General features: G+C 35.1%; 1 protein-coding gene across 9 annotated transcripts in view; it reads left to right on the top strand.

Annotated features, from left to right (window-relative positions):
- arhgef10la (Rho guanine nucleotide exchange factor (GEF) 10-like a) overlaps positions 1–15935 on the top strand; it is a 128328-nt gene that overhangs the window by 31920 nt on the left and 80473 nt on the right. For all 9 annotated transcript variants that reach the window (XM_028003007.1, XM_028003010.1, XM_028003009.1 and 6 more), the window contains 5 exons: positions 58–237; positions 2027–2143; positions 9506–9598; positions 12714–12884; positions 15674–15819. In XM_028003007.1, the coding sequence (XP_027858808.1) occupies positions 58–237; positions 2027–2143; positions 9506–9598; positions 12714–12884; positions 15674–15819 (707 nt within the window). The remainder of the gene's footprint in view (positions 1–57; positions 238–2026; positions 2144–9505; positions 9599–12713; positions 12885–15673; positions 15820–15935) is intronic.

Genomic DNA, 15935 nt, shown 5'->3' with positions numbered 1-15935 from the left:
CAAAAATGCTTATGCCCATCAATCTATGATTACAATTTTCTTCCTCATTCTCACCAGGAGTACCATAGACCATTGATGGAGACAGAGCCTCGCATACTGAGTCCAAGGAAGATCCGGCCCATTTTCCACCGAATCAGAGAGATCACACAGTGTCACTCCATGTTCCAGATTGCGTTGGCTTCCCGTGTGGCAGAGTGGGACAGCAGTGAGAAAATCGGGGACTTGTTTGTTGCCTCGGTCAGTATACATTACAGAAACTACACTGTTCGTTCACATCTTGACCCATGTGTTGGTACAGATGATGCCAGATATGTACATATACTGTACTAAAAAAAGACACAAAATTTATGCTTTCACAATCTGACATCAAAGTAGAGAAGGGCTGAAAGGACACCCAGCGAGGAAAAAGCCATTTCTCCAAAAGACCCATAAAAAGCAATATTGAAGTTTGTAGATGTCCAAGAAGAAAAAAACCTTATTTTTTAGAAACACTTCCTGTGGTTTGATAAAATAAGAAGTATTTGGTTATAATGACCATTGTTACATCTGATAGAAAATATATTACATTTTTAAGCCTTCAAACACCACATCAGCTGAAAAGTATGGGGTTGATAACATGCTATGAGGGAGCTTTGCTGCAGTTTGGACTGATGCATCATGATGGCCTTAGGATGAAAGAATAATATGTGTAAATACTGAAGAAACATCTCAAGACATCTGTCAGAAAGTTAAAGCTTGATCATAAAAGGGTCTTTTAAGTGAACTGTGAACCTTGGTATCAAATCAGATTAGTTACAAGGTGGCTCAAGAACAACAAAGTCATTGCTTTGTAGGTGGTATCAAAGGAAATTTGCTTGCAGAGCTGAAAAGGTGTGTGGAAGGAAGGTGACCTAGAAAACGGAGTCATTTAAAAGAGCTGTGTCACAAGGATTGGGCCAAAATAGCAGCTGAACTATTGTAAGAAAATTGTTAAAAACAATAAAAATTGTGAAAAAATACTGGTTTATAGCAAAGTGAAATAACTTTGGTTATGCTAAGTGACCAAACACAGGATTAATTTAGCCTAATTTATTGCAAGACACTGAGGGGGAAAAAATACCAGCTGTAAATGTCGATAAAGACCTTTGGATATTTGGCTGTAAATTACATCAGTCTTTATTCTGGGAAGAGTCGGTCATATTTTCCCTACTGTATCCTATTGGGTCTCATTGCTACGTCTCTGTTAGCTCAGTAATGATGAGCAAACAGACATAGTTTACCCCAAACAAAATCAATTACAAGCATGATAAATATCTCCAATGCATCAAATGGTCTCAGGGATATATGCTGTCACAATTTTTAGCAGTGCTCAAGCTTCTGCAGTGTGTGTTCATCCATATGGTTTGCTCGTTATTTGCCTATTAGAAGGAGTTGTTTTATTATTATTTTTTGCTGGGTGTTATTGTGCTGTTCCATTTATATTCTAAGACCTACTGTTTATCTAATGAAGCCCAGTTGACAGTAGAAGTGCTAGGACAGTATACAGCCCAGCTTGGGCTGCTCCTGTTTTTACTTCTACCTGCAGAGTCTGCAGTAATATCTGAGCCAGCAGGGTCCTAAGGGAAACTTAGAGAAAAGAGGGTTAATTCCTTCATCTGATTTGCCAATTTCCCATTACTCCTCATATTGTCGCTATCAGGCGCCTGGCGTAGGTGTAATTGTGGAGGGAGAATAGATATTTACCACAGAACAGTCACACGCAGCTGCACTCCCACACAGTCTCCCACCTCATTCTTCTTTGTGCACCATCCTAAATGGATCGGGAGGGATATTTGTTTACCGTTTCAACAACTAGGATGAAAAACAAATGATTTATTTTCATCTTATGGCCTCTTTTTGCCAAGCATATATAAGTCAGAGGAAATTATATGACTCTGCATGTTATTAGAAAACTATACATGTTGTAAATCTAAACAATGATTCTGGTGCTGTAAGATATTTACTATATATATATTTTTTATTAATCATATTCTCTTTTCTTTTACAGTTTTCTAAGTCCATGGTGCTGGATGTGTACAGTGATTATGTGAACAACTTCACCAATGCAATGGCTCTCATTAAAAAGGCATGCATGTCCAAACCGGCATTCTTGGAATTTCTAAAGGTGAATATATTTCTTTTTGCACTATATTGAATTTCTACATAATTTTTGTCAAGTTTATATTTTTAGTTTCTGTTTAGCTTTTTTTCAAGCCCCAACCTAGAGAATCAATATCAAGATCTAAACTTTTCAAGCATTAGCGTACAGCTCAATGTTAAGTTTAACAGATAGGTGATACATCTACAAAATTCAGAAAAATCCCACTTATACAAGCTTATGAAAGAGTCACAAGAAAAAGTCTACATTTCCCCCTAATGGCATTCATCCAACCATAATCAAACATATGTAGGCTATGTTATTTATATCAAGGAATTACCATAGAGCAATAGACACAGGACACACTCAGAAGACCCTTTTTAACTTTGAGGTCATTGTGATAATTTTAGTATAAACATTGCTCAAGTGTCCACTTGTCAGTGTCATAAAGACTTTCTTTTGGATGAAAACATTTTAAATTAAGACCCACATTCAGTCCAGTAAGTGGCATTGTGCTAAAAGCTACAATTTTGCACATTTCAATAGAGCAACTACTTCAGCAGTCTGATCTTTAGGATTACTGTGTTTTCCACAATTTTTAACCAATGTTTCTCTCCAGTGTGGAATGAATGGGTGCAATCTCCTGTTAAATTTCTTATTAAAAATATTTTATCACTGTGTTTCTTTGATTTGCACTAGGTTTATTTCTGACAAAAAAAATTAGGTTGTTTTGTGTTTTGACAGAACTACACAGCTGACAATGCTGGGTATCTGACAGCCCTGTTGGAAGGAATTTAAAATCTGGCATTAAGCTTTCATCCAAAATGCCTGAAAGTATTCGCTTTCCAAAACTGGCTTATACTAGTTTCTTTTGGGAATGAAAATCAAAATATGGTCATGTATAACTGTTATGTTTTTTCTTGTGAAAAGGTCTATATTTACCCAGGTTTGCCTTGAAAACATGGTTTTCAGATGTGTGTTAAAGCATGTTGACAATAACAGTTACCTAATATGTGTATTATAATATGTATAGTCACAGACTATAGTCACGATAAACAAAAAGTTAAAAGACCTAGTTAGATTTAACTTTCTTTACCTATTAAAGAAATTAAATGTTAGATTTCTGGTCATTTTAACCTACAAACATCTTAAATGAAAAAAAATGAAATCACAATATGGAAAGCAAAAAACGTTTTTCTTAAGGTTATTTTTAGTGTCAACATTTCTTGAAATGATATATAAATGAAGATTTATTTTCATATGTAGCTAATTGTTCTTCATATCTGCAAAATTGATAAAAAAGGTTGAAATTAATATGATAATTAAGAAAAATATACTGAAAGGAAGGATGAAATGTTTAAATATATTTATGCTTTTGTTGTTGTTGTGTCATAGTTTCTTAAATAGCTTAAAATTAACCCATGAAAGCTGATCAGTATTTTTGTAAATGTACAGCATTAATCTATCAGAACATTTCCAAAGCAAAACGTAATTTTACTTTATTAAAACATAAAAAAGTTTCTTGTGACATCGTTTCTCTGGTTGTGGAGAAACACTATTAAAGAACTGATGAAATCAGGAGAGAGGCAATGTAGTTTTTGGTAAAACTTTATCTGCCAAAAATTTTTTTTTAATTTTTGAGTGGAACAATTACCTTTTATCACAGGGTTGGCAGCAGGGGAACATGGAATAAAATAGGAAAATATAAAAATTTTGTATTAAATTCCAGTAGAACATTTGAAATACCATTTCAAAAAGGGCTTCTGCAGTATGGAAAAAAAAAATACCACTCACCTTCATGGACTTTGAGTTTGAGTTGGTTTCTCTGCAGGCAGCCCGGATATCATGTACACTTTGTTCATTGTTTTATATAGACTGTGAACATATTTTAAACAAGCTCAAAGTTATTCAAAAATATTGTTTTTAAATCTGTGAACATTTGTGCTTTTTCTGAAAATGCATCTTTTTCCATTGAACATCAGTTTTCTACTGTATGTACATGCAAGATAAATTGAAACTGATTTAAAAACTGACTTAAGGTGCAAACAAGATGGCCATTGTATTGTTCTATTGAGACATACTGTAATTTCAAAGATCAAACTTTTCCAATTACCTTAATTTAAACAGTCACTATCCATCATATAGAATTGAAAGAATTTGCTGATGTTTTACTGTTTTTTTTTTTTTTTACTATTGAAGTTGCTGGTGACATCTTACCCATTTTGAATTCTCTGGGTTCAGTGGGTTGAGGTGCCCAAAGGTATAACTGGTACTATAGGTTACACCTTTTTTTTTTTTTTTTTACCTCAAATTAGCATTTAAGGGACATGCCATCAGTGGAATATTTTGCTGGTAAATGCCAATGCTTCTTGCAGTACTCTCAGGTTGCCTGGTAACAAATGCAAATTTATTCCGTAAGGTCAATTACATGATCAGAAATCCATTTTATAAGCATTTTACATTTGTAGAATGTATCATGGCTAACATTTTGCTTTGTGAGTAGAAACTTATTATTTCAGCTCTTATTATTATTTATTTTCATAAATGTTAACTAATTCTGCCATCCATTATATAAAGAAATTCAAACACCTTCACAATACATACATTTTCTATCATTGGAAAACCTTATTTTTGATACATATTGTGTATTGTTAGAAAAATTCAGCTAATGGAGCTTAATCTGATTCACTTTAAGAATTTAAAAGGAAAGTGAATGTGGCTATAAAGGCCATTTTTCTAGCAATTTTCTATATTTTTGCTGCCAGTTTTTTTTCTTCCTTACACAGTCTGACCACAGGTCTGTCTGTCTGTCTGTCTGTCTCAGTCAAATTTGTAAAGCACATTTCAGCAACAAGGCAGTTCAAAGTGCTTTACATCATAAAAACACACCACAAATACAAAGTTGTAGAACACACAGTCAGCAACTGTCAAGTACCATCGCTACATATCAAAATGTTAATATTTCATTGACTATGTTTCAAAAGCAACTCTAAACAGGTGAGTTTGTAGTCGAGATATAAGACAGTTTTTTGGCTGTTTTGCAGTTTTCTGGGACTGCAAATTGTTCCAGATTTGTGGTGCGTAGAAGCTGAATGCTGCTGTATAAAACAAATGATGAAATACCAAAATTGTTATATCCATATCCTGCCCAAACAACAAATAATTTTTCTCAAACTGACTATTTTTAAAAGATCGAGGTCAAAGAGTCGCTACTTTACTCTATGATTAAAAAAACAATTTAACTTTTCTAGATCACTTCCTAGTTTTTGAGACTCAACAGATATTCTCTTAGTGGCTCACTGTAGAGGATGAATATCATTTTGCGACAGAACTGGTATCAAACACACTGTCATGCAAGTCCAAGATTTGTTACATTGCAGAAGGGCTCTGTGATCCAGCCACAGTGAATATGATTATGACCCACTTTGACTGGGTTATAATCATATTCAGTGTAATCTCTTCACTTTATGCTCCATTCCCCTGAAGACCTCTACTTTGAACTTTCTCAGAGTTTCCCCAGCGCTGACTCAAGAGCCTTTCCTGGCAGCCACCAATGTCTTTTTGCCTAGTTGAAGCTGTAAAAAACTATGGCAGTTTACATCATGGAGAAATAAAGTGCCATGCAAATGTCACATATTCCAGTCGTAAAACTCTATGTGTAAAAGGGATTTCTACATACCTTTTAGGTGACGTTACCACATTTTGTTAGGATGGGGCCACTTACATTTTATTTGTAGCTTATGCTATTCAGATTTTTGAAGACTTGGTAAAAAAAAGTGTTCATATTCTCTGTTTAATATGAGTTAGTACTTGTCTTTAGGATAGCTTGCAATCCTTTAACTACCTCACATTTTTAAATTGACCATTTTATTCTCTATACAAAAATAATTTTCTTCTTTCAGATCCAAAACACACACAACCTTATTGAGCCAGAAAGACATTAATTACTCAAGTAATTACTAGAGTAATTCAAGGACCATACAAAAACCTCTTTGTGGGACTTTTGTGTGTCACCAATTATAAAGCTATACTAAGCTAATTAACATAAAGCATTCAGAGGTATGTATTTTCTCTGAATCTGCTTCTTTTCTTTACTTCAAAACTGTAAAAACAGACATTATACACTATTTATCTAGACTCTGAAAAGAAAGTGTCAATGTTAACTCAATGCTGCTTTTCCTTTAGTTCTTTTGCTTAGTAGCCGTGTTTAAAAATAAAACGTCTTTCCAAGGGTCATTGAACTTTTATGTAGCACTTTTTTAGTCATTTGTTTTAAAAGCATTCATTAAAGACTTACACTGCCAGATTACTGTGGCCATTTTGCTCTTACTTATTGCGCAGCAAGGGTTTAGTAATGACTAAGGAAATTTAGCTGATGTTTCAAGTAATCTGGTAAGTTCATTCTGCTCTTGTTTTCACGTGAGGCACCAGCCTGGATTTTAGATTCTGTCTCCGTTAGGAAAGCTTGACTGTTCAATACATAACTGCCCTCTAAAGAACAGATAGTGATGGTCAATATCTCTTCTTGACACCACTCCAATGTTTTTCATCTAAAAAGGTGGAAAGCCGTAGAGAAAAAGGTTTTTCTCAGTGCTCCTGCAATGTTTCACTGAGTCCACTCAGAGGCCATCTTTGCTTACGAGGTTACCTGGGAAAAACAGTTTGTGTGCTCAGTCACTGAACATCAGCTCAATCTGATGAAACCTTTGCAATTGCTGTCTTCATAGTATGACCCTGTGATTTCTTGATTGGATAGCTGCTGGCCACTTTGAACGCCTGTTACTTGCACTGTCCTCAAGCAGTTATTTGCACTTTGTTTTAGACAATTAATAAAGTTCTAAAGAGGGACATGGTGCAACTTTGGCCTGGCAGTAGAGGGAAGGTTTGTTAAAAAAATAACCTAATGAGAACTGATAATAATGCCTTTCTATTAATTGTGAATTTGAACATTGAACAGTCACCAATGATTATTAAACCTATCTATATCATATTTTACAACCTTGAATGATTTCTTTTTCATTTACTATACTGAAATTAGCAACAACCAGGGCAAACTGAAATTCATGCCTGAATCAAAAGCATTGTTTGATTAGATTGATTGATTCATCATTCAATTAACTACCTATTCCAATAATTTCTAATAATGTTAAAATAGCATTAACGTAGTACCATTGCCTTAATAAGTTAAGAAACACAAGGCTTTCCCTCTTCCACCTGTTGCTGCACACTGCTGGTCAGCTAGCTGAAGACAGACTTCTATTTTTTTCCCTTCAGTCAAAATAATAGACAAATTTAGCAGTTTGGAAATATTTCTCAACATGAAACATGTAGACAGTCGTAGTGTAGAAACTGAAGAAGCCTTACCTTAAGTTAATACTGTTTAAAACTAAAATTGTAAAGCCATAAGTGGCATGTCTGTACATCAGTGACCTTCAGGCTTTCTACCACAGTTCATTAATTAACATGCTAAATTAGCTTGATACTCTCATGCTACTTTATAAAAAACAGAACTCCAAAAAGACAGTGATGTTCAACTATACTGGAACTTGAAAACTGCCGTTAAGATTAGTAGAAATTTATTCAATATTTATATTTCTTTGTAAGTCTATCTATGTTCCAAAGTGTACATAAAACATATTAGAATATTATTATAAATAACGTTTCATGGTATTTTTGAAATAATAGAAATGCTCCAAGAGGTAGAGTACATCCCAGACAGATTGCCTGTGTATCACAGGGCCAATAAGCTGGCAAACAGCCATGTACTCACAGCTTTATCTAACATTCTTGAATTGTGGGAGGAGACCATAATATCTGGAGAAAGACCTCAGCTCAGAATCAAACTGTGAGACAATAGAGATAAATCCTATAAAACCTTGTCGTTCTTGTCAACTCTTCTTTTTACAAAATAAATACATTTAACACATCCTATCCTGGAGGGCTGTGACCATGCCTTTGTTGGTAAGCATGCATTCTGGATAACTTCCTAGGAAAGTGTTGAGGGCATGTCTCACTGCTAGTAGGTCTCAGGTTAGAACTAGACCTTGCAGTAGAGATTAAATCTCTTTGCCGTTTTGGGAACAACTCTGAGTCCCCCATAGATTGGATCAAAAAGGTAATGAGAGGGAAGGAGGTCAGGGAAACTCTACTTAAGCTGTTGCCCCAATGACCAGGTCTCAGATAAGCTGTAGAAGATGGATCATTGGAAGAAATTTGTAAAACAGAAATGTTTAACAGGATTCAATTGAAGAAGCCATTATTTCTGCTGATGGTTGAAATTACATTATAACATTATTTTATTACCTGGACTAAATATTTATCTTTTTTTGCCTCTAACACTAGAACACTGCTGGAAAGGGCTACATCCTTCATATGGTTTAAGGAAAACAGAACTAACATAACACTTATCTCAAATAATGGGGAAAAGAGAATGACCCAAATGCAGAGGGGAGGAGGATAAAGTAAAAAAAATAAATGAAATACAAAAATGGAGGTCGATGAGGAATCCCAAATGATACACAAGACAAACACAAGGAAACAGGCAGGTGGCATTAGCAGGGTGATTTGACCAAGAACGTTTTAATTGAAAGACTTTTCAGCTGGAGAGTTGTTCACTGAACATGGGACAGGTGATTAATTAAAAACAAGGTGCAGCTGTGAAGGAAGACAAGTAACTGCTGTTGAACTGTGGAAACTGGAGAAAAGGAAACAAGAGAGCAGAATATAAATCAATATGAAATTCCAAAATAAAGTTAAATATAAACCTAAAGTCACAAAGACCGTGACAGCTTGTTGGGAGGCCAGTGCCAATTCATCCTGTAATTCAAGCAGTGAGTGAAAGCATCAGCCACTCCAGCATGTTCTCTGACCACAGTAAGACCCTTACATTAGTTTTGAAACCATACTTCTTTAGAACCTTGGCATATATTGGTAACAGGTCCAAGGGTAAGGTAAATGTTTTTTTTTTGTATTATAGATAATTTATGTATAACACTACATAATTACAACCACTTAAAAATAAGTCACTATACTTAATTTTAATGTCAGATATTTGTATAAGCATAAGATCGTAGGTCACTTTCTTCCCCTTAACATATACTTATTATTTGCTTCTGTCATTGTCAGACAGAAGCAATGCATGTTGCATGTGCTTACAGTAATCCATGAAATATAAGTAACTCAAGACAAAAGTAATCTTTTGAACTCCCACATATGGCACAGGCCCTGACCTTTGTACTTATTTCACCCACTTGCACACCTACACAAGGTCTATGGAGGAAAAAAAACAAACTACTCATAGAACATTTTCTCTTAAACCTTCCTTTAATATTATGTGTTTCTAACTACCTGTTGCATCTTCTGATTTTTTTTCTTTTCTTTTGGTTTCAGAGGAAACAGGCCTCTAGTGTGGACCGGATAACTCTGTATGGACTGATGGTGAAGCCCATTCAGCGATTCCCCCAGTTCATTCTCCTCTTGCAGGTAGAAGACTAAATTAGTTCATTTTTCATTCTTTTTTTTTGATACAATAAATCCCACTTGAGCTCTGATTTTATGGTGGGTAGTGGGTGATATGGTCAAAATTTAAATCTGCAACAGTAGTGAGTTGATTGTAGTATTTTGCTTAAGTAGACAACAAGTTGTATATCAGTTCCCTTTTTACAACATCCACAGAGGTGGAGCTTTAAAGGTAGCAGGCAGCCACCATCATCCCTCTCGTGGATTTATATGCTGACTTTCCTTTTTCTATTTTGAGGCAAGATTTGGATTTGAGCTTGACTTGCTGTATCTGCAGCAACTCATTTCATCCCTCAGTAGGCATTGATTATCTATGAATTCAAAAGATAAGTTATGAATACGAATCAGGCATTTTCTTCCAGCTGAAACTCAGTACTCCAAAGATGAAGTGTATCTATTTAATCATACATAACAGAGAAGTAAATCTGAAGGCAACAAGGTAAATCTGAGCTGCTTATCAAGAAAAGAACAAGCTTTTCATGGGGTCACAGTTACAGGACAAATAGAAACATGAAAGTCATAAAACATTCAGTTTTTATTCACCATATGAATATTCTCTGATCTCTTCAAAACTTTCCACAATACCCAAGTCCTCTGATGCTGAGAGTGATTATGAGTTAGTTAAGAAACTCTTTTGGAAAGTTTGACATCCATAGTCAGAAACTGGGAGTGCATTTGACCTAAATATTAATATTTTGTAAAGAAATGATCACCAGACAGAACACTGTTGCCTATTCTGTTACCAGCAGTGAAGTGTCCTGTAGAATAAAGATCCAAATAAAAACATGAACAAAAGGACTTTGTATAAAATGACAGCATTACTTAAAACAATTTTGCCCTTTCAGGCTCATTCATTAAACTAAAATCAGGCTTTTATCTTTATAAGCATATCTACTGTTTTCCTCAAATTATTGGGTTCAGTTTTATATATTCCCTTCCAGTTCAAGAGTTTGATTTCCTTTTTTATTCAGCTCATCAGAAACCTGCATCCACATGAATGGTAAGGTTAATTTGCAGGCTTGTAAAAGCATAAATGAAGAAACTGGTGCAGAGGAACAAGACTCCAGTCAGTGTATTTACAACTGATTAACTGATTTAATTTACAACTGATGTGTTTTCTCTATTGTCTTAAAATTGTCAAACATGAAACAAATGTCCTCTTAAAGTTTTAAGTGGTAGTTTTCTGTTGTGAGTTGAGCATGCAAGGAGGGTGAGAAATATTGGGACTACACTAATTATTACAAAACATTAAAGGATTTAATTTGGTCACTAGTTATTTATAAAGTCATTCCCAATGAGCTTTCAGTAGAAATGAGAATCCTTTTCAAAAGGCAGCATGTTTTTGTTGGTGGTATGTTGTAGACAAAGCACTAAGTATGGGAAGGATTTTCTCTTTTGTGTGCTTTATATAAACTAGTTTAAGTGTAAAAAGAGCATACTTGGTCTCTCAGCGTCACTTTAAAATTAAATTATGCCACATTCATATTGATTCCTCATCGATGGCAAAACAATAGATTGATTACAGTTGAGGTCACAGGTTATTCTTCATCTGATTAAAGGCGGAACTGCAAACAATGCAACAAGCAGTAATGTCTGGAAATGTTGAAAAATGCTCAACGTTCAGAATTATTGTAAAAAGAAAAAGAAGAATTTAGGCTAAACTTTGAACAGATTGCTTCAAAAATATAGCTCACTACATATGATTAGGTACCAAAACAAACCACTTTACTGCAGCTGCCACAAACACACCAGGAGGAGCTAATTTAACCAACCCTACTGTGGAGCCACCAGAAATAAGATGAAAATGACACCAGGTGTGACTCATAAAACAGTTACTACCACCTTGTATGCAATGCATACAGCTTTTTAGTTTGTAATTTTTAAAGCCCTTCCTGATGTTTGTCCATCTCAGGTTATTTGCTACATGCCGATGATGACTTTGTGTAATTACTTGCAACAAATAAGGAGCAGGCTGCAGCAAAACTGTCAGCTGTAATGATTAAGATCTGTGGCTGGTTGGGGAGCACATGTTTGCTTTTCAATAAACTGTATTTATGATTTCTTTCAATGTCAGTGAATAGAGGTTGAGATTCAGATGACATAATGGCAGAGAAAACAAAGTCTGTTCAAGATCATCAGTATTCAGTTGTAACACAGATCCTCACAGCTTTAAAAAAAAAAAAACTAAAACGTTTCTAAAAAGCATTCAAAAAATGTATACATTTTAGAACATAAATGATTTCACTAATGAGGCTTCTCTGAAAGCCTCACTAGGCTTTCAGAGAACCATGGCATGAATGCATGAATGCCATGGTTCAGTTCAACATGAACTACTGTGTGAACATTTGAACACAACCAGGGTGGAGTTCACTACAAAAGCAGAAAACTCTGAGCAAGCTTTGTAATATTATAGCAAAAGTCAAACTTAAATTTTACAAGTGCATAAAACTAGTATCTGCATGGCAGCTCATTCTTGGAATATAATGCCCCCAAGTTGAGGAACATTACATTTTACAGACAGTTCTTTAAATCCATGAAACAGGGGTTCATGAGTCATGACACATTAAATCTGTAACCATTATGTAAATTAGTACCTGTTCCATATTGAACTTGTTTTAAATTTTCACTTGTATAACTTTTTATACAGTATTCTGTAATTGATCTAATAATCCGATTTAATATTTTAAATTTGTTTTATATTACCAACCTGTCATGGACCACAGATGGAAATTGGCCTCTATGGCTAAATCTGGTACATTTACATGATTCTTAAGTTATCATGTTGCATTTTTGTCGTTAAATAAATAAGGTGGATGGATTTGTTGTTTTTTTCTTTTACATCCAATCCCCTGAAGATGATGCCTGAACATTTATCTGAAACTGAAATTCAGAATAATAATAATAAAAAAATTTCAACAGTTTTAATATAAAACATTCCATGGAGCAAATCCTTAAAACTTACTTAGTTGGACTTTCCAAAACTATGTATTTCTAGCAAAGCTCACTAAAACGGAGAAAGTATAAAAGTATCTGAGCAAAATTGGAACTGAACAGCTGCTTTCCTCTCTGACTTTTTTAGGACATGCTTAAGAATACACCAAAGGGCCACGTGGATCGTCTTCCCCTGCAGCTCGCACTGACAGAGCTGGAGACGCTGGCTGAGAAGCTGAATGAACAAAAACGAGTAGCTGACCAGATTGCAGAGACTCAACAACTCGCCCGCAGCGTCAGTGATCGCCTGCTCAGTAAGGTGACTGGATGCACACACCTGAATGTGCACACCTACACTCACACATTTTCTCCAATGTAATCAGCTGCGAGCCAGCCTCTGAGCCCTACTGCTCATCTGTTTTGTTATCACTGGGAGCCAAACACCTGGACATTTAACTAATATATAGCACATTACTTATATCGCTTTCTAAAGCATTAATTTTGGGTGGCATTTATATTTAGAGAAATCATCTCACAGAAACGGTGCCCATTATCATCCCTAAACAGTACCACATGCAAAGGTAGAGGCATTGCTTCTCCATTACACACTAAAATTGCAGTCCTGCTGCTGCAAATCTGAACAAATGCTGCTCTGAATAAGAAGAATTAGGGGGTAAATGAGACATTTAATTGGAAACTGTAAGAGAGCTATCTTTTTCACCCTGTCGGTCTCACTCTTTGCTCTGCACCCCCTTAACTCTCTGTTTACTCGTTTACTCCACTTAGTATACACTTCTCTTCTTCTCCTTGAGTGTTACGATGCCGTCCTCTTTCCATTTTTTTAAACCCTTCTTCTCTTCCTTCCTTATTTCATATTTCTGTATCATCCATTGCTTTTCAGGACTTTGATATGAGTTGATTCACCCAGTCTCCTCTCCTTGCATTTACAGCATTGACATTGCAGAATTCCAATATGAAGCTAATCCTCTAAGTTGTTCCTGTAAACCTTAAATGAAAAATGTTTCCTTTTGTCTCAAAGGATCTGGTGTACCAGAATAGGAAGTATAAATATTTAAGTAAGAAATCACATCCATCCATCAATTATCTTCTGCTTATCTGGGGTCGGGTCCCAGAGGCAGCAGCCTAAGCAGAGTTACAGACTTCATTTTCACCCAGTAACACATGCAGTTACATCTTAATACATGCGGCCATCCAGAGTCATTTGACGCTACTGATACTGAGAAGACCAAAAATAAAAATCATAGCAGCATATTCTATCTCTTAGAGGAGCTGGATAGAATTTTAATGATATGACAGATCACTTCATCTTAACTAATGACTTATTTTGTAATTTCTATGAGATTAAGTTAGTTGAATTTGGCAGAAATATTTTGTGAAGTTATCAAAATCTGGCTTCCATTTTTGAATAAAACATGATGAACCTGATATTCTGTCTGGAATAAAAATGGGATATGACTGTGCTTAGCCCCCAGGGTTGTAGGAAGCCATATGTGTGAGCAGTACACTGGTCTTTTCCAGATTATTTAAATCAAGCTCAGGTGCACAAAAGCACACAACAGACTCCAAACGGTCATCTGAACAAAGCCAAATTGGTAAAGCTGACAGAGAAATCAAAATCTCCTCTTTCTGCTTCCATAGGACTTCAGAGGTAAAGCTGTAGACAAGCGTTACTACTCAAAAAAACTTGATTAACAAGTCTGACCATGTTTATCATGGAACTTTAATGTTAAAAAAATGTTGTATCACATTAAAAAATTTTTAATCACAAACTGATTAAAATGCCTCAAGTGAGCTATGTAGAATTAACTAAATTCAATAAACTGAAATAATGTTAGGGAGACTCGGCCAAAATTCTTCCACACTAATTGAAAGATTGATACAGTAACATGTAATTCTCAAAGTACTGTGAGTTATTGGTACTGAAGTTTCTAAGAACTGCGGTGTGCTTTACCTTTTCACACACAATGTCCTGATTTTATCTTGGATAAAAATCTGCTGCTTGGTTTTGAAGTGTTGAGGTTAGGTTCAGTTAGAGGTTTGTAAAATGTTAGATTTTAAAATCTTATTAGTTCATTATGCAGTGGATAGAGTTCCTTGTAATGTATGCATCATGTAGATTTATCAGGTTGTTATTACTTTCAGGACAAGAACTAAAAAAGGGAAAGCAGCATTTATTTTTCCTCATGCCTGAGACCCGGGGAAACTGTTGGCTCTTTTAAATCCCCGCTTTGTTTACTGCAGCTTAACTGTAAATGTCAAATGTTGTTTTAGCATTTTTACACCAGTTTTTAAACATCTCTTGGCTTTTTACTAAATTCATAGTAATTATTGTTATGCATTTCTTTGCTTCAATGTACTATCTTTTTTTACCTTCATACCTTTGTTTTCTCCTAAGGCACCTTGAGTTATCGTAAGTGTTAATGGCTTTTATAACTTCATCCCTCTAAACTGATTTAAGCTGTCAAAGCAAAGTTGAACCAAAGTGAGAAGTAAACAGCATGTGCAGATTTCAATAACTGCATCTGTTATAAAATGTTTTAAGTAAATTTATGAATTTACTCATGCAACAAACTGTGCCTGCATTTATATGTTTTTGTAGTAGTTCTGTTATTGTGGCAGAAAGGATTGTGTGTCCCAGTGCTCATAAGCCAATGCGATTTCTGACTGTGTTTGTACTTAGGTTGATAAAATGCCATATACAAAATAATTTTAAAAAAATTATCAAAAGGGTGTTTTGGAAGCATTTATTTAGAAAATTACGAGCATTTCAGACAAATGGAGAAGCTCATAAGAAGTAAATGTGTCTCTTAGGTTTTTACTAAAACACTGTACAAATACATTACTGAAAAGTCTTTGTTGCAATCTTTTTTAAACAAGGTTAACTGAATGAACAGTGCTGTAGACATGTAACTGTGCATATGCATACATGCATGTTCCATGACCTTCATCACAATGAATGCGTTTCTAATCCCAGATGAGATATGGTTTCTTTTGACTTTTATGTCCTCTAGGCACTGTGCTCCAGAGGATTGGAGCTTTGTGATACTGTCTCATCTGCCTTTGATCTGATTGTTGTGTCCCTTTTAGCAACTGAACTCAGAGCAGAGGTCACTGGTCCTTTGTGAAACACTTATTGAGACTGTGTATGGAGAGCGGGGACAAGTTCTGAAGTCGAAGGAGAGGAAGGTCTTCCTTTTTGATGATGTGCTCATCTGTGCCAACATAAATGTCAAGTAAGTCCCTGTTGTTGAGCATATTGAATAAATCATCCATTCAGAAATAGTTTGCTAATGTGAAGCTAATGTCTAGATATTGCATAGAATTAGATGTACTTTTTTTTTAAAGTTGA

This window comes from Xiphophorus couchianus, chromosome 20, assembly GCF_001444195.1.
Source record: "Xiphophorus couchianus chromosome 20, X_couchianus-1.0, whole genome shotgun sequence".
NCBI classification, from domain to species: domain Eukaryota; kingdom Metazoa; phylum Chordata; class Actinopteri; order Cyprinodontiformes; family Poeciliidae; genus Xiphophorus; species Xiphophorus couchianus.
This window is presented reverse-complemented; position numbering and strand designations above follow the sequence as displayed.